The sequence below is a fragment of the Triticum aestivum genome, chromosome 7D, assembly GCF_018294505.1.
Source record: "Triticum aestivum cultivar Chinese Spring chromosome 7D, IWGSC CS RefSeq v2.1, whole genome shotgun sequence".
Taxonomy (NCBI): domain Eukaryota; kingdom Viridiplantae; phylum Streptophyta; class Magnoliopsida; order Poales; family Poaceae; genus Triticum; species Triticum aestivum.
Window position 1 is genome coordinate 58,122,824 of NC_057814.1, and position 20,007 is coordinate 58,142,830.

A 20,007-nucleotide genomic window follows, 5' to 3' on the forward strand; every position below is an offset into this window, starting at 1 on the left:
TTATACCAATCCTGGTGATTACCTACCCGACTCTGCACATTTTGATACAATGGAGGTGGACGAACACAAATACCGGTACGGTCGGCCTCTCGTCAAACCTGGTCATTTGAAAATGCTAACAACAATGCAAAGATTCCATAAGTGGTACATGGACACCTGCAAGTCTGGGAAGGATATTTTGACGCTGAGAGGTAAAGAGGAGAACGGCCTCGTTGGAATTGATGTGTTGTCTGTTCCATTTGAGGAGTTCTTCCAGTTTTTCAATCAAAAGGCCCTTGATAAAATAATCATCACTTGCTACTGTCTGTAAGTACTAGTTCTATAATTAAGTCTCTATACATAGCTCAGCTCTTTCATTGCATGTATATATAATTATCCTCACTATATTATGCAGATTGAAGATCGTCGAATGCAAGAAAAGACAAATCTATGATATTGGGTTCATTAACACAAATATCATAGATGAATAGACAGTTAAACATGATGCCCAAGAAGCCTAGGCCAACTTGCTAAAATCGTTGCTTCAAAATCAAAACAAAGATAAAATACTCTTTCCTTACAACTTCAAGTGAGTGTTACTGTCTTGTGCATATTCAGTTTCCCTTATTACTCTAGGTTATAGTAATGTAATTGATGAGTTATGCATGCGTGCGCAGCTTCCACTTTATTCTCCTAGAGATTAAGCTTGAGCAGGGACTAGTAACCGTCTTAGACTCGAGACGAAAAGATCCCAAGGAGTATGCGTCCGTGACTGAAATGCTCGAGAAGTAAGTTCAATCGATCATTATCGCACCATATCGGCAACTTTGTTCATTTCCTCATATCAAGTAATAATTATTTTGTTTGTCTCGCAGGGTTTGGAAAGTGTTCACCGCAGAAGCTCCGGGACTGCGGAAGAAGCTGCGATTTACACACCTGAAAGTAAGTACTACTAGCTAGTTCCGCACATCTCCCATTGATTCTAGCTAGTTTTATCAATACCATTTATAATGCTTGATTATCAGTTTGATTGACCTCTATTTCTCGTAAAGTGCTTGTGGCAGGAAGGCAGGAATAATTATTGTGGATACTACGTCTGTGAGTACATCTACAACGCGACGACCTCTAACGGGGCTACTCTAAAAAAGATTTTTGAAGTGCGTAAGCAATAATATTCACAAATTTTTAATACCATCATTTGTGTTGAGTTTCATTCATATATATGTATTGACCCCTTCTCCAAATTTGCTTTGGGAGCCGCGGGAGGAACTCCTACCACAAGATTGCATACGAGCAATTCAAGAGGAATTGGCAGGATTCTTTCTTGACCATGTCATAGAAAAAGACGGAGAATACCATGTGGAAGATGACATCATATGCTAGGGATTGTAAGATATCTTATATTGTATATATGTAGCTAGTAGCATCGGATAGATGTATGAAAACTTGTTGTTCGACCAATCTCTCGGAGAAAGAGAGGTCGATCACTTCTCTTTGTATATGTTCATGACGATCTTGTGTACTTAATGGTTTCCTTCATTCGCTTACTAGCTGGCGTGTCGAGTCCTCTCTATACGTATAGTACGTAGCGTCGACCAAGCACGGAGATAAGAGAGGACACTTCTCTCTACTAGCTAACTAACACAATATATGAAACCCCTAAATTAACCCTACAAAACCCCCAAAACCCCAACCCGCCCCGCTTTAAAAAATAAACAAAAAACCCCAGCCCTTGAACTGCTGATGCATGGATGCTTATTGGTCCCGGTTGGTGCTACCAACCAGGACCAAAGGCCCCCCTGCCTGGGCCAGCCAAAGCGGCCACATGGAGCCCCATTTGTCCCGGTTCGTATAAGAACCGGGACTAAAGGCACTGGGCTTTAGTACCGACTCTTTTGTCCCGGTTCTTGAACCGGGGCAAATGGGCCTTATGAACCAGGACAAATGGGCCTTTTTTTACTAGTGTGCGTGCCTGGGTTGTCGGTTTGTGATACTTCTGTCTTAAACTGAATAGTTTGTTTGTGTTGATGATGAACCAACTAGCTAGTTTCTATTTTTTTGCGAAAAGAATCAGATATATTATAAAAGGTCATCGAAAGTATGAAGCATATCAAAACATAATATGAATCTCATCGAGATTCTGAGACCACCGAACGACCACTACTGCCGCTAGAACTAGCTAGTTTCCTTGCACATACACCGAGTTGTTTCTAAATGATGAACGAAGTTGTGAGATTATTGTTGTTTTATATATGTTTGGCAATGTGTTAAACTGATTGTTGGTCAATTTTACCTTAGATATGTGCCGTGGCCATGATTTCACATTTTTTGGGATGGAAAATACATTGGTGGTGTGTCTAACACCGCAACGCCACTAGTTTAGGAATTATATTGATGACGCTCTAACATTTGACATGCCACTAACAATCCATTATTGGTGGCGTAGGGCTCCACAAGCCACCAGTATATTTTATCTTTGGGCACCATATTGGTGGCGTGGGGGCACCATATTTTGCACTAGTATAGCGACCATACTTTAAAAATTCAGACATCTATCGAAAATTTGTTCATCATTCTCCACAATAAAAAAGTCCACTGGCTTGACCACTAATAAGGTTCACTTGTATACAAAAAAATCATAGTTTTAATTTGTACCAGATAATGTCCCAGTCTATTTGGCCAGAGGTGCAATCAGTTTAGAATGTTGTTATCGAGCTCTTAAGTCTGGAGTTCAAATCCTGACTTTGTCCTATAAAACTGCATGGAGATCCACCATCGCGTATGAAAACTTCATCGATGCAAAAAGGAAACAAATCATGGCCAACGCCCACCTGCCCACGTCCGCCATGCAAATTGCGATTCATTAAGCGCCCACAAATGGCGATCCATCATGTATGGAAACTGCACCCCACAAAAAAAATATAGTCGTCAACTCCCATATGTCGTTCGCCGCATAATTCATGATTCATTAAAGCCCCCATGGTTCCCGCAAATTCTGATCCTATTAAAGCGTCAATGGTCCCACGAACACTCATTGTTTTCTCATATATTGTAATCGCGTGATGGACATTCGATGCGTCTAGATGTGTCCCAATATTTGAAACTTTCGCCAATTAACATTGGCGGTAATATAATAGTATTACCGCCATTTTGATCTTGCAATATGGTAATATGTAAATAAGAAAGTGTTAAAATGAATGCCCATAATATTTCTCTAAATTGTTATCCTATTAAGACGTCAATGGTCCCATAAACATTTATTGTTTTCTCATATACAAGCTAAATGTCTGTGCGTTGGCACATACACTAATGAAAAATGCATATACACATTGACATGGGAGGCCAGTGGCAACCTGAGCATATCCCTGGTCACTAATAAGCTCCATCTGCAGCCCACACACCATTCACCACTAGAAGGGATGCTTGTCGTTCTTCTCTTTCTCATCCTCCCCTGCATCACCTATTGCTAGACTCTTCGCCAACCCGTTTTGTTGGAACCAACCAACACCACGTCAACATCAATGTGTTTGTCAGCAACACATCTTCTTCCTTGTTCCTTGCCAGCTTTAGTTATGTTCGTACTTATTTCCTAGAATACTCTTCCTTTTTTTTTCCTCTTCTCCAACATCAAGGACCATTTGGATGCTTTATTTTTTCCATCTTATTTCATGGAACACTCTTCCCCTTCTACAACACCATGAAACCACCTGGCCATTGTAATGTTGTGTTGATATGTTTCCATCGCCAAGTGCTCCACCTTCTACTATTCCTCCAAAAATTGCTCCCCTTCCTCAGATTTCGACAATTAGTTGGGAAATATGCAGAAGCAACAGGAGACATTGAGCCAGAAGGCATCGTGTAGGGCCAAGATATCCAGATTGCAGTAAATATTCTAGTTATTTAGCATGCCATTGACCGTCCATCATTTGTATATTATTACCCAGTTGCTCCATTGAGAACATATGAAACTAAATTTCCATTTATTAGCCTAACTATGATTGAAATTGTCATCCCTCATAAATCAAAGTGGGGGAACATGGGGGGCAACACTGTTTGACAAATACACCCTTGCACTACTGGAATCAGCTAATTTGCCATCTGCCAGCTCTTTGCCGTCTGCTAGCTGACGGCAAAGAAGCTCTTTGCCATCAGCTACCCAAAAGCAGACGGCAAAGAAATGGCAGACGACAAAACAGGTCTTTGCCATCTGCCAGCTCTTTGCCGTCCGCTAGCAGACGGCAAAGAATCTTTGCCGTCCGCTGGCAGACGGCAAAGAGAGAGGTGGCCCCCACCCCCCGCCCGTTTAGAAAAAACTTAACGCCCCACAGACGGCAAAGAGACATAAAGGCGGACGGCAAATATTGGCGGACGGCAAAGAGGAGAGTAACTAACGGCCCCTACCCCCGCCCGTTACTCTCTGTTCTCTCCCTCTCTCCTCCCCGACGCGCCCCGCCACCACATCCCACCCCACCGCCGCCGCCACCCGCCGCCCGGCGCCGCCCCGTCGCCCCCTCCGCACCGTCGCCCCCACCCCTCCGCCCCCACCCCACCCGCCGACGCCCCGTCGCCCCGCCACCCGCCGCCCGGCGCTGCCCCCGGCACCGCCCCCGACGCCCCGTCGCCCCGCCACCCGCCGCCCGGCGCCCCCCCCCCCGCCACCGCCCCACCGACCGTCCCATTGCTCCGGTGAGGGACCAACTTTTTTCTTCTATTTTTTTCATTTTTTTCTGTTTAATTGTTAGTGCTAGATTGTGTTAGTGTTATAAAAGAATGAGAAGAAGTAGAAGTAGTAGAAGAAGTAGAAGAAGAAGAAAAGAGACGAAGTAGAAAAAAGATGAAAAAAGAAAAAGAAGAAAAGAAGTAGAAGAAGAAGAAAGGAAGAAAAGAAAAGAAGTACAAAAAAGATGTAAAAAGAAGAAGAAGAAAAGAAGTAGAAGAAGAAGAAAGGAAGAAACGAAAAGAAGTAAAAAAGTAGAAAAAAGATGAAAGAAGAAGAAGAAGAAAGGAAAGAAGAAGAAGAAGAAGAAGAAGAGAAAGAAAGAAGAAGACCCCTCCGGCCCCACCCCACCCGCCGACACCCCGACCCCGACACCACACCTCGACCCCGACATGACACCCCGACCCCCTGACTCCGACACCCCGACTCCGACACCACACCCCGACACCCCGACACCCGACCCCCCGACCCCCTGACCCCCTGACACGACACCCCGACACCCGACCCCCTGACCCCCTGACCCCCTGACCCCCCAACCCCGACACCACACCCCGACGCCCGACCCCAACTCCACCCCGACACCCGACCCCCTAACCCCCTGACCCCGACACGACACCCCGACCCCCCGACCCCGAAACAGCACCCCGACCCCGACACGGCACCCCGACACCGACACGACACCCCGACCCCCGACACCTCCCGAAAAGGTGTTCTTTGGCCTTGCAGAGGCCGATGGGGTCATATATTTGTGAATTATTAGTTAGGTCATATATTTTTCGATTTTGTTATGAAAACATCATATATAATTGTGTTGATCGGGTAGATTTAAATGTGCAGTTGTTTCATCGCTGCGAGGTTTGGTGGTCGACGACCTCGCCGTGCGTTTGACGAGCTCTGCCCCTTCGTTCGTGGGTGAGCACAAATGACATGTCCTCCTCCCCCGTTAATTATTTGCTCTGTTCCGGTGTTCGTGCCGATGAAACTTGATAGCTAGCTATATATGTGTCTTGAATCATCAGTATGCGTAACCAATATGTGTCTCCCGTTCGAAAGCGTCATAGTTATAAATATGCATGCATTTGCATATTTATAACCTTGATTCTTTCGAATTGTCCAACGCTATCCATGGACAGCCCGAGTATGTTTAGATTGGGTTCGTTTTCCCATATGCTTTGCTCCGGATCTGACGCATAAGTTTCGTCAGTGCCTCCCCTGTTGTTCTCCGGGTACACATCCTCTCTGTTTATTGCAGAGACGTGTATCAGGAGAACAGCGGGGAGGTGCTGCCGAAATTTTGCGTAGGATCCGGAGCATAGCATGGGAAAATGAACCCAATCTAAACATACTCGGGTGGGATTAGGACCTATCATTACCTATTAGAGTGTAGGTTGCATGGACGTAATAAAATTGACAAAGTAGATCAACTGATGAATATATACATGGTGAATTATATATATATATTTGTTGTGTGTCTAGTAGCTCTGAAAGTCAAGATGAGTGATCGTGCGTGGATGTACACCGGTCACACTGGTCAGAACAAATGGAGCACTGAATGGTTCACAAAAACCAAGGGGTTTGTGCGAGCCGCATTTGCAAATGGCCAGAGGAAAACCTGGTGCCCCTGTTTACGGTGCGGCAATTGGGAAAAGAGGACAGAGGCTGAAATGGGCAAACACCTGCAGAAGAGTGGTTTTACGCCCGATTATACGGTGTGGACATTTCATGGTGAGTCTGCCCAACGTGACCGAGCTGAGGTGGATCGTCGTCGCACCGACGAGCATGGTACCGGGATGGAAAACATGGTGCAAGACTTCGATGATGCTCGGGATTCGGACGAGGAGATGGAGGAATCTGCAAAGGCCTTCAATGAAATGTTGGAGTCTTCAAAACGTCCGCTCCATGAGCACACTGAGCTTTGTCAGTTGGATGCCATCTCACAAGTAATGGCTCTGAAGGCTCAGTTCAACTTGGGCAGAGAATGCTACGATGCAATGATGACAGTATTTGGACGCTTTCTACCCAAAGGCCATGTAATGCCTGCAAACCTGTACCAGTCGGACAAAATCCTCCGTGCACTGAAGATGCCCTATGATAAGATACATGCCTGTGAGAAAGGATGTGTCTTGTTTAGGCTTGACTATGCGGACTTGAACTATTGTCCCATTTGCAAGTCTTCCAGGTATGTTGTGGTAGACAACGGTATGGGTGAGAAGACACAGACCAAAATCCCCGTTAGTGTTCTTCGGTATATGCCAATCGTACCAAGACTTCAACGTCTTTTCATGGTCGAAGAGACGGCCAGACAGATGACATGGCACAAAACGGGCAAAAGAACCGAACTAGATGCAGATGGGAATCTGATGATTGTACACACATCGGATGGTGTTGCGTGGAAAAAGTTTGATGAATTACATGCTGACAAAGCGGCAGATCCGAGGCATCCTCGAGTCGGCATCAGCACGGATGGGTTCAGTGTGTTTGGTATGACGGCAGCCCAATACAGTTGTTGGCCCGTATTTGTCTTTCCACTCAATCTCCCCCCCGGACAGATTATGCAAAGAAAGAACATTTTCCTGACGTTGATAATTCCAGGGCCCAACTATCCGGGGAAAAATATGAATGTGTACATGCAGCCGCTTAAGGACGAATTGCAAGAAGCCTGGGATAATGGGTTCAAGACATACGACGCCTATAGCAAACGGAACTTCATAATGCGTGTCTGGTACATGTACTCGACGCATGACTTGCCGGCGTATGCGCTATTCGTTGGCTGGTGTGTGCATGGAAGGTTCCCGTGCCCCACATGCAAGGGAGCTCTTGAGTTTCGTTGGCTTCAGGCCGGTCGCAAGTTTTCTTGCTTCGACATGCATAGACAGTTCCTGAATCCTCGCCATAAGTTCAGGAAAGACAAGAAGAACTTCATCAGAGGTAGAGTTGTCAAAAACTCTGCACCACCTGCATTGACAGGCCAACAGACCCTGGATCAGTTAAACGCTCTCGAGCCAGATCCAGAGCGTCCAGGGTACTTCAAGGGGTATAATTCTAAGCACGCCTGGACTCACAAAACATGCTTATGGGATCTGCCTTACTTCAAAGACCTCCTTTGCCCACACAACATCGACGTGATGCACACTGAGAAGAATATCGCCGAGGCACTTTTTGGTACATTGTTCGGCATAGATGGGAAGTCAAAGGATAATACTAAGGCTAGAGTCGATCTGGAGGCGCTATGTGATAGGCCGTTACAAAACATGAAAGAACCGAAAGGAAAGCAGAACTGGACGAAGCCAAAGGCATGGTTCAATCTTGGAAGGCCAGCTATGAGGGAAATTATCTTGTGGGTGAAAATGCAGTTGATGTTCCCCGATGGGTATGCAGCGAATCTAAAGAGGGGAGCCAGTCTTGATAAATTGAAGATATTTGGTCTCAAGAGTCATGATTGGCACATATGGATTGAGCGGGTAATGCCGGTGATGTTGCGTGGCTTCATCCCTGAGGATGAATGGCTAGTACTGGCAGAACTCAGCTATTTCTTCCGTGTTCTTTGTGCGAAAGAACTATCGCCTGGCGTGCTAGAAGAAATGGAAGAGTTGGCGCCGGAGTTGATCTGCAAGTTAGAGAAGATCTTTCCACCGGGCTTCTTTAATCCAATGCAACATTTGATTTTGCATCTCCCGACCGAGGCAAGATTGGGGGGGGCCCGTGCAAAATCGTTGGTGCTACCCAACTGAGAGGATGCAGAAGACGCTTCGACAAAAATGTAAAAATAAACGTAGAATTGAAGCATCGATGGCTGAGGCATTCATCACTGAGGAGGCGGCAAACTTCGTGACAGCACACTACGAAGCCAAAAATCGTCATTTGCATAATCCGAAGCCTCGGTACAATGCTGACGACCCTAAAAAGGGTGGATCCAACCTCAGCCTATTCAAAGGGAATCTCGCACCAGCCAGTGTTTCAAATCCAGTATCTTTGGATAACGAACAATGGCGGACCATTTCGTTGTATATCTTCAACAACCTGATAGAAGTGCGGCCGTACATCGAGTAAGTTCTCGGTACATTGTTTCGCAACTTCTATTTCCTTTGAACTGCTCTTATTCCTGGATATTTCATACAGTCGATACGTCGCCTTATTCTCGTATGGAGCGGTGATCCAAAAGGATTCTGTCGAAGAGTATGAGCTTCTCGCAAAGCAAGGAGGCGGCTATCCCGGTTTCATCTCTTGGTTCAAACAAACGGTAATTTCTATTAGACAATTTCATTTCATTCGCTAATTTGTGCGTAATGCAACAATCCTTTCATATTAAACTTGTAGGCTAATTCAGAGTCTATGGACGCCGAATTGAGACAAGTCGCTAATGGTTTTGACTATAAGGTCCGTTCATTTGACAAATACGACATCAACGGGTATCGCTTTCGTACCTATGGCAAAGAGCTATCTATGGCCGACCGAAAGTCTACAAATTGTTGTGTATCTGCTATCGGCGAAGGAGGTACCGAGTATTATGGGAGAGTTGAAGCAATTTATGAACTTCTATTCTATGGTGAAAACCCACCGAATGTCGTAGTCTTCAAATGTTATTGGTTTCAGCCGAAGGAGACTAGAAGGACTCATGAACATATAGGGCTAGTTGAAATCAACCAAAGCACCCATTTAGATGTTCCTGATGTCTATATTACGGCTCAACAGGCGACCCAAGTATTCTATCTACCGTGGGCCTGCCAAACTAATCCAAATCTGAAAGGTTGGGATGTCGTTTATGAAGTGCCGCCACGTGCTAGACTATCTCCCCCAAAGGAAGAGGATTATGAACCTCACATTAACCCAGACACATATGAAGGAGAATTCTTCCAAGAGACACGTCTTTCCAAAAAGCGTTTCAAGAACCGCTATACTTCACCCCAAAACATTGAAGTAGACAGCGACAGTGAATCCGACATCACCCCAGAGGAGGAACAAGAAGAGCCGGAACAAGAAGAGGTTACTGCTGCGGATGACCTGTCATTGCTTGACCGATTACGTCAAGGTGGCCTTCCACATGTTGATGCCACTGAACCCTATGAGCCCGTCATTGATTATAGTGATGATGATGATTATGCATTTATTGATGATACTGATCGAGATTATTAGTAGTGTCAGGTATTAAATTTTTTTATGTTGTACTTGATGATGATACACTTAAGTGATACACATATTATTATTCATGTCGGTCTTTTTTTATGTTGTACTAATTTCGTTTACTGTTTGTCATGGCAGGTGTTGAAAGATGGTGGGCGCTGGTCGGGAGCGCGCCAAGGCCCCTTCTTCGTCGGCGCGTGGTGTGAGGTCTTCCATTCCAGACGCACCTCTCCGCCGAGCGTTGCTGGACAGTATGGCGACACCGCCGGGCCCTTCTTCGTCGACCGCGGTGCCCAGCAGGGGACGAGGTAGGAAGAGAGGAGGTGGGGCACGTGGTCGCGGGAGAGGAGGTAGGGTGACTGCTACGGCGCCTTCCTCGCCGCCACCCCCAGCTGTTTCACCCGAGCACGTGACTGCTAGGGTGGACTCGTCCGAGGAGGAGGCTACACGGACTCCGGTCCACGAGCCTCCGGTCCACGGGTCTTGGGCCCACGAGCCTCGGGTCGACTGGCCTTCGGCCCATGAGAGTTCGGCCCACGAGACCCCGGAGGAGCACACGTCTGGATGGGGTACCTGGCCGGATCAGCCCGAGGAGCCGAGTGGCCATGCTGATGATGGCGGGGAGCCGACTGATATTGAGGAGGAGGGGGGCACCGTCTACCAGCGTGGTGCTACACGGCTCCCGTCCGTGCCGGCGACCCGCGAGCAGAGATGGTTGATTTTCCCTGATGGGGAGAGGTAAGTGCATTTAATATTTTTGTACCTTCTGCATTCACGTTTTTTCAAATAACTAATGCGTTGGCCTTGTCATGCTGCAGGGGTTGGGACCACCATCATAGTGTCCGCCGGCCCAACTCCGTCCTTGGAGTTCTTTGCCGGCAAAACTTCCCGGGGTTTGTCACGTTGCCTGGTGAGGGTCGGCTTCCAGAGCTTGGATTGAGCTGGGAGCACTACTTGGCTGCCCCGGCCCCGCCGGATGAGATTATCGACGGTGTCTTGTGCGACACGAGGGCAGACGTGGTGATCAGAAAGTTCTGGGTAATTTCTCCTTTACACATTTAAAAATCTTCAACTAGCTAGTTATTAATTGTACTAATCAATATTGTCTCATTTGATTGCAGACATTCTACAGGTGTGAGGAGGGATACGAGGAGGACGCGGCACATGTTATCGAGAACGTCTGCAAGCGCCTACTACAGAACTTACGGCACGAGGCTCGGGTGCAGGCTGTTCGAGACTACTACGCCTTGCGTGGTATCAAGAAGACCAAGCCGGCGTGCCGCGATAAGTTCCTGAGTAAGGAGCAGTACATGAAGGTAATTCTTAAGGCCTTCTACTTAAGTTCCTTCATTTAGTAATTCTTAGCCGTAGCGCTCAAGTTTCTATTTGCTAACTTAGGCGCCTCCGAGATGGTGTGCGGATCGGATGGATTGTTGGGAGGTGTTGGTCAATGAGTGGTGCTCAAAAGAATGGCTAGCCCTCCACAACGAGGCCAAGGACAAACGTGCCCAAATGGAAGGTGTGCCACACCATCAAGGCAGCTCCAACTTATATCAGTTCGGGCGGAACTGGGTATGTGGTTTGCTTCATGATTCATGCAATTCATTCATCATGCTAGCTTGAGCCCTTTAATTACTAATTTACATTGTTTCTCTCTTTCAGGCACGCCACAATAAGGTGGATAAGGTGCCAGAGGTGTACGACCTGTATGCCATGGCCCACACTGCCTCTTTCAAGAAAGTCAAGGCATTCTCTCAGTCTGACCTCGATGATGCAAACAACTTCACCAACATCTCCTCCCACAACAAGCTCGTGAGATATAGAGATGAGGGGAAGGCGAGGAAAGGGGAGGACTTTAACCCGAGCCAGGGTCCCATTGATCCAGAGCTGGTGATGATATCTGGTGGCGGGAGGTCCCATGGCTCCATAGCCATTGGAGATGGACTTATCCGTTGTCCTAGCACTCTCCCGGAGATCAAGGCGCGCCAGTCGAGCTCCGCTCCTGAGATAAGGCCTCGTGAACGGCCAGTGCAACTCGCCATCAAGGTTAGTGATACGTACTCAGCTATCTTTCTCCATTACATTGTGTGCGCTTCCATCAATGATTACAAATGGTCATGTGAGTGGTGTTGCAGGCTGCTATACAGAGTGAGAGAGATAGAACGGAGAAACTTCTGGCGGAGGCGGCGGAGAGGCAGCGGGAGTTGGAGGAGAGGACGACAAAGATGTTGGAGGAGGAGAGGGCACGGAATGACATGCAGGCAAGGGCCATGTACGAGCTCCTTGTGGTAAGTTTCTTCTGCAGATTAGCCAAAACATTCATGTAGTGTTTGTCTCATTACTAACTAGTATGACTGAGTCGTCAAAACCAAATGTGCAGTCTGTGTGCGAGAAGACCGGTCAGACCGCTCCGCCGATGCCAGTGATTGCTCCTGGGACCACGGTGAGTTTAATTTGAATGGACATTACTTGCTAGTCTTAACATTTGAGTGTCATCATGCTAACAAGACATTGGAAATGATCTTTGGTGCAGCGTAACTCCAGACAAGCATCGCACGATCCTTCTCCAGCTACCGACACGAGCCAGCCCGCTCCTACACCTCCTGGATCATGGTAAGTTTATCTAGTGTTTTGCTTAACACATGCATAAAGACCTAGACTTAGCTTTATTTCCTCCAATGCTTACCATAATGACCTAGACTTAGCTTCTTCTCCTCCAAAATGACTTAATAAGCTTACTGACCTCCAAAACCATCCATTTTACCTAAGTTAGCTCTAAAACGATCTGTACTTAGCTTACTTATGTCAAAAATTGCATAATTAGCTTAGTTAGCTCATAAACGATCCATTTTACCTAAGTTAGCTCTAAAATGACCCATTTTACCTTGGTTAGCTTATAAATGATCCAGTTCATCCAAGTTAGCTCAAAAATGACCCATTTTACCTAGATTAGCTCCTAAATGATCCATTTTACCTACGTTAGCTTTAAAATGACCCATTTCACCTAGGTTAACTCCAAAATGACCCATCTTACCTAGGTTATCTCATAAACGATCCATTTCAACTAATTTAGCTCATAAACGATCCATTTCACCAAGTTAGCTCAAAAACGATCCATTTCACCTAAATTAGCTCTTAAATGATCCATTTCACCTAATTTAGCTCAAAAATATCCATTTCAACTAAATTAGCTCATAAATGATCCATTTCACCTAAGTTAGCTCAAAAACGATCCATTTCAACTAAGTTAGCTCATAAATGATCCATTTCACCTAAGTTAGCTAAAAAACGATCCATTTCACCTTAGTTACCTAAAAACGATCCATTTGACCTTAGTTAGCTCATAAACGACCCATTTCAACTAAGTTAGCTCATAAATGATCCATTTCACCTTAGCTAACTCATAAACGACCCATTTCAACTTAGTTAGCTCATATATGATCCATTTCACGTAAGTTAGCTCATAAATGACATACTCTTCTTGTTCTAGTCTTCTCTTGTTCTACTTTCTTGTTCTAGTCTTCTTCTTGTTCTACTCTTCTTGTTCTAGTCTTCTTATTCTAGTCACCTATTTCTAACTTTCTTATTTTGCCATTTTGCAGATTTCATTCACTTCATGGAAGCTAGCTTGCTATGGAGTGCTTGTTTATGTATGGATGGAACTTGTTTATGTATGAATTGATGGATGGAACTTGCTTATGTAATATGTATGGATGGAACTTGCTTATGTATGAATGGATTGAACTTGCTTATGTATGAATGTATGGAACTTATGTGCTGGATATATGTGATATGAATGCCTGTGAAATATATCTATATATGTCATATATATTTGCTGTGAAAATTGTTGGATTCAATAAAAAACAGAAAAAAGAGCCAATATGCAGGCTCTTTGCCGTCTGCCACCGACGGCAACAGGCTCTTTGCCGTCTGCCGCGGACGGCAAAGAAGCCACGTTGCATCCAGCCGTGCTTCCTGGGAGCTGACCCATTTGGTCAGTTTGCCTACAGTAGCAGACGGCAAAGAGTAAACAATTTTGCCGTCAGCGGCGGACGACAAAGGCCTGCCATGTAGTGACGTGTAGATGACATCATACGGCGGACGGCAAAGACACTAGAAAGTGTGCCGTCTGCCGCGGACGGCAAAGACACTAGAAAGTTTGCCGTCTGCCGCTGACGGCAAAGGCCTGCCGTTAGCCACTTAACGGACTGACAGCGCAATTATTGCCGTCCGCTCTCTTTGCCGTCCGCGGCAGACGGCAAAGGGCCTTTGCCGTCAGCCGCCCGGTAGCAGACGGCAAAGTAGCTCTTTACCGTAGCCTACTTTGCCGGAGCCTTTTGCCGTCCGCGGCTGACGGCAAAGGCCTTTGCCGTCCGTCGTTCATGCCTTTGCCGTCCGCCGTGGCAGACGGCAAAATAGCTGATTCCTGTAGTGTTGGAAACAAATCATGTTAAAAACTGCAAGTATTACATGCATATCTCTAGCGTATTAAAAAACCAAGTTCTGAAGCAATTGATATAGAGTAGTGTACATACATCATGGAGATGACAAGATAAGTATTTTGAAATTTTCGAAGGTGTTGATTGGAGAGAGGCCACTCAAGGAATTGAGGGTGGAGTCGGCATGCGTGTGTGGGTTCCCAATGTTGGGTTTTTAACTCTTTTTATTTGCACACAGGTGGGAACAAGCGGGAGCGTGTTTTTCCATTCGATGGTGTTACGAAGCGAAGCGGAAACGAACACGGCATATGGTCTATCCTTTAATAGTAGGGACAATAGAGATTTATTAATACAGGCATCCACCATATTTTAGATTTTGTTAAGATTTAATTTGATTTAATTTGAGTATGGATAGAAGAAAGCAAGGAAAGTTTTTATAGTTGGTGTTTTGATAAGATTTCATTTGATTTGGGTATGAGTAGAGGAAGGCAAGGAAAGTTTGTATTTAGTCGAGATTTTGTTAAAATTTGATTTGATTGAGTTAATGCATGACGTTGTATTGGGAAAGTGCCGATTTGGTTGGATTTTGTTTGAGAAAAGTGCCGATTCTGATAGTATGCCAAAAAAAAGTTTGGTCATAGAAAAATGAAACAGAAAAAAGGAAACCAAAAAATGAAACATAGGAAAAAAAGAACGCGCACATGCGTCAAAATGGGCTGGCCCAACTTTGATTATAGTTGATGTTTTGGTAAGATTTGATTTGATTGGGTATGAGTAGTGGAATGCAAGGAAAGTTTGGATTTAGTTGAGATTTTGTTAAGATTTGATTTCATTGAGTTAATGCATGACATTGTTTTAGGAAAGTGCCGATTTGGTTTGATTTTTTATGGAGTGCTGATTCTGATAGTATGTCGACAATAAAATAATCGGTTGGTCATCGAAAAAATGAAACAGAAATAAAGAAAATAAAAAATGAAACATTAAAAAAATGCGCGCACACGTCAAATGGGCCAGGCCAACTTGGTTGGAGCTTCAGTGAAAGGTCACCTGTATAACGCTTGCAAGCGTCGTATCAGGTTTGCCGAGAGGTTGGTGGGAGGTGAGGCGACCTTTCGCTGTAGGAGTAGAGATGGGCCGGCCCAACTTTGATTATAGTTGATGTTTTGGTAAGATTTGATTTGATTGGTATGAGTAGTGGAATGCAAGGAAAGTTTGGATTTAGTTCAGATTTTGTTAAGATTTGCTGGAGTTAATGCATGACATTATTTTGAGAAAGTGCCGATTTGGTTTGATTTATTTTGGGAAAGTGTCGATTCTGATATTATGTCGAGCAAAAAATAATAGGTTGGTCGTGAAAAAAATGGAACACGGAAATAGGAAACCCAAAACGAAACAAAGAAAAAAAAGGAAATATAAAAAATGCGTCAAATGTGCCGGGCCAACTTGGCTGAAGCTTCAGCGAAAGGTCACCTGTATGACGCTCACACGCGTCATGTCATATCGGTTTTGCCGAGGGGTTGGTGGGAGGTGAGGTGACTATCAACTCTCCCTTAAGGGTTGGAGAAAGTGGGCCGGGCCGACTTGGCTGGACCTACAGCGAAAGGTCGCCTGTATGACGCCTGCGAGCGTCATATTGGGTTTGCCGAGGGGTTGGTGGGAGGTGAGGCGATGCTACCAACTCCCCCTTTAGGAGTAGAAATTAATGCATGACGTTGTTTTTGGAAAGTGACGATTTGATTTTATTTTTTTGAGGAAAGTGTCTATTCTAATAGTATACAGAGTACAAAATAATAGGTTGATCATAAAAAACGTGAAGCAGAAAAAAAGAAACAGAAAAACGAAACACAGAAATAAAAATGAGAAATGAAAACGGCGCACGCATCAAATGGGATGGGCCAACTTGGCTGGAGTTTGAGCTAAAGGTCACTTGTATCGGGCTTGCGTTATTAACTTCCCTCTTTAAGAATAGAGATTGCAATCGCAATATGAACACTCGATACGTTCAGATCTGTCCAAATATTTGAAACGTTGGCCAATTAATATTGATGGTAATATAATATTATTACCGCCACGCAATAAAATGATACTCCCTTCGTCCTAAAATTCTTGTCTTAAATTTGTCTAAATACGGATGTATCAAGTCACGTTTTACTATTAGATACATTCGTATCCAGATGAATCTAAGACATGAATTTTGAGACAGAGGGAGTAATAGGTAAATAGAAAAATGTTAAAATGAGATGTACAAATGGTGCATTAAGCCCATACAATTCCCATAAATCGTGATCCTATTAAAGCACCAACGGTCCCATGATCACTCATTGTTCCCTCCGATTGCAATCTTGGGATTGTGATTGGACGGCATCCCATAAGTTTGGATTGTCCCAATATTTAGAACGTTCGCCAATTCACATTGGCGGTAAAATAATAGTATTGCTGCATTTTTGGCCTCGCAAGAATTTGGTAATATGTAAATAAAAAAGTGTTAATTTTTTAATTTTATTTGGAAGTGTACAAATTGGTCCCTCAAACGTGGCACAATACGAGTAACGGCTCAATAAAGTCGCTCCAGCTGTTGACAATGAATATATAGGGGGCCCGTCCTTTCGTTCCCAAAACAAAACCCCTGCTCGCAGAGGACTCTCCATGGATTCTCCCCTTCCCACGCATGTCCAGGGTCCAATCCAAGGCGATACACAAGCCTCTGCTGGCGGCTTCCACTCCTCCCCGTCTCTCGCCGACCAGGGCACTATGTTCTCAAAGGTACATCTCATTATCTCGAGTTAGGGCTTTTGGTAGATCTGTATTGTCCGACTCTGGTCTAAAAACTGCAAACGTGTATGGTACATGGATCCGATGCGCACTTCTTTGCTGCATGCGTTTGCATCTGTTAACGGGGGCATGATTGGGGGTAGGTGGGTTGTTAACGTTTTGTTATTGTTCCAGATCGCAACTTCGCCTAACCATTTTTTTTCTTTTTAATAAAGACGGTCGATCTGAAATTGTTTCTTCACTTGATCTAATCTTGCAAATAGAGTTTTTTTACCTGATCTAAAATTAAAAATGTTTTGCAATACTTGCCTCCGATGTTCATCTCAGCATGTTTTTTATTTTTTGAATCGACCACGGCATCTTCTTGAGAAACAATTGGCACCACTATTTTCCCGATTGAAGCTCTACTTAACTTATTTCTATTTCTTGCTGATCCGAGCTGCATACTGGTGTTGTGAAAAATATAAATCTTCAGTAATATGTGCATACTTAGCTCCGATTTCCACTCGCTTGACCATATATATGAATAAAATGTTATTTGTTCAACATATACCTTCTTATTTAAAAGAACACTCTCTGGATTTCTCATCTAAAAGAAAGAGGACTACTGTGAGTAGCTCACTGAAGTTAGGCAATTCCACATGAGAAATTAAGAACAAAATTCCTTGTTAGTTCACTATACTCATGATAATGAATTATGCTGCTGTTGATGGTATCAGAGGACATGATCATCATTTTTTTAGTCATGCATCTTAAGTCAGCTTTGCTTTATTTACCATAACAAATAAATGGTGTTTTCTTCCATCAAAATAAAATAAATAGATGGTGCTTTGCTGCATGCTTTTGCATATGTTACCAAGTTCAAGAAGCATATGTTTATAATGGGCGTTGCTAACTCGCGCGCGCTCGTCCCAATGCGCCATTTCCGACCGGCCGGGTATTCCCGATTTGGAAAGTGGCCAACAGTTTTTTAGATGATTAAATGAAGGGTTATGGGGTAATTGTGGTGGGCCCCCCCTGAAAATCAGGGGGGAGAGATTATATGTTGTTTAATGGGTGGGCATCAACACTTGTATGCGATCGCTGGACTTTGCATGTACGTGGTGGGTCCCTATACGCTATAAGAAGAAACCTGTCCCTGGACTTTTCGCTGTTGATAGATTCGATCGCTGCGACGAGCGAATGCGAAGGAGCTTTTCCGGTTTATAATTGATTTGAAGTTAAAGAAGCATATGTTCGGATGGAGTAGTTTGTTTCTCCTCTAATAGATTGTTTTTGCTATTTTCCTCGTCATCTCTATTTCTTTGTGACGGCCTTAGGTATTAGAGTAGTTCAGCAAGCATATGCAATTATGCATTACAATTTTCTTATTGTGACGGCCTCTAATATACTTGCATCATGAAGGCTGCACAGTTTGGACCTTGGTCAGATCTTCCTACCGAACTCCTGGGCCTTGTCCTAAAGCGCCTGGATTCCCTAGCTGACCGTGTTCGTCTGAGAGCAGTCTGTCAGCCATGGCGCTCTAATAGTATGTTGCAGAATCTTCCCCTCCCATTCCCTTGGCTCACCCTCACCGATGGAACCTTCCTCAGCATCCCAGGCAGTGAGGTTCACCGCATGCCTCTACCAGATGGTGCTCGTTGGCACGGCTCCATTGATAACAGGCTATTCCTCATAAGCTGTGATGGTGCGTGTTCATTGCTGAACCCTTTTTGCAAGAGCACACTGGAGCTTCCTAATCTTGCAAGTGTTTGGCAGCGCGAGATAGATAACCATGCTGAATATACTGATGATCCAGTTTCCTATAAGTTAGTGGCGCCCTCGCCGCTGGAATCATCACCCAAGTCCCTTGTTGCTGCGGTGATCATCGGCAATTGTTATTCTGTTGATCTTTGTGTCGTTCAACCACCTGCCACCACTTACTCATTCAGAGGTATACGTACTGCACTGGGGGAGCCACCAACATTAGTGGACCTTGCATTCTTGGATGGAAGGCTGTACGTGGTATCTGGATTTTTCAAGCTTTTCGTCGTTGATTTTGGTGAGAACCTTGGTACTTATCCAAAGATGAAATGCGTAATTGACTCTGGTGGTGATTGTGGAATGCCTCAATACCTGTCTAAGAAGGTGCTTTATGGACTCAGCCAGTATTTACTGGAATGTGGTGGTAGGCTGCTGATGGTGCAAAGATTTACACACTCACAGGGTTTTAGGAATTCTCACACTGTTGGATTTAACGTCCTTGAGGCAGACTTGCGCACTAACCCTGGTCAGTGGAGAACGGTGAGTGATTTGGGTGGCCATGCTGTCTTTCTTGGAAAGCAAAGTTCGAAGTCCCTGCCTGCTGGAGAATGCAGTGGATCCCAGGAGGACTGCATCTACTTCATCTGCGATTATCCTTGTCCAGAGTCTTCTGCAGAACCTCTTCGTGACGCTGGCATATACAACGTGAGAAATGGGACGATCATGCCATTACTTTCAAGGAGTCCTGCAGTACCGCAACGCCAAGCTGGTCAGTGGGGCCTGACATGGTTTTTTCCTCCTGAAGCTATATGATCAACCCAGCAGGATTTTTTTAGTCTTTTGTGGTCAACCAACAAGCCTGGGTTCTGCTCATCTTTATCTTACTAATATGTTATTGTGTGGACTTAATTAGTATATGATGGTGTGCACTTTTAAGTCACTTGGTGACAATAATGGGTTCATGTAATCGAATGCTTAAACCTTCCATTGTGGAAACTTGATGTTTTATCTGTGTGGCTATGCTTTCAACTGACTTGGGAGTTAATCATAGCTCTGCACGTATATTTTGTGCCATGTAGATAATTGCCCTACTTCCTACAGGTGGTGAATTTTTTTTCAGAAAGTTGATAATCCTGGCCTCTCCATTATCATGACGCACACAGCTGTAATTTATTAACATGCAAAAGTTTTACAAACAAGCCTCAGTAGAAATAAAAATAAAAAGACAGGTGGTGA

General features: G+C 44.7%; 1 protein-coding gene across 1 annotated transcript; it reads left to right on the top strand.

Moving 5' to 3' along the window:
• The first annotated feature begins 16,865 nt into the window (after positions 1 to 16,865).
• Positions 16,866 to 19,720, top strand: LOC123169570 (uncharacterized). Its single transcript, XM_044587435.1, has 2 exons — positions 16,866 to 17,019; positions 18,433 to 19,720. Exons 1-2 carry the CDS (start codon positions 16,903 to 16,905, stop codon positions 19,582 to 19,584), a joined length of 1,269 nt encoding a protein of 422 aa, XP_044443370.1. The 5' UTR covers positions 16,866 to 16,902; the 3' UTR covers positions 19,585 to 19,720.
• Positions 19,721 to 20,007: the final 287 nt, after the last annotated feature.

What these genes read in the sequence shown, in the direction of transcription:
- LOC123169570 (XM_044587435.1), top strand. Translation starts at nt 16,903, where the DNA reads ATGGATTCTCCCCTTCCCACGCATGTCCAGGGTCCAATCCAAGGCGAT. An exon ending in AGGGCACTATGTTCTCAAAG is followed by an intron (nt 17,020 to 18,432) that starts GTACATCTCATT and finishes TGCATCATGAAG; the next exon opens with GCTGCACAGTTTGGACCTTG.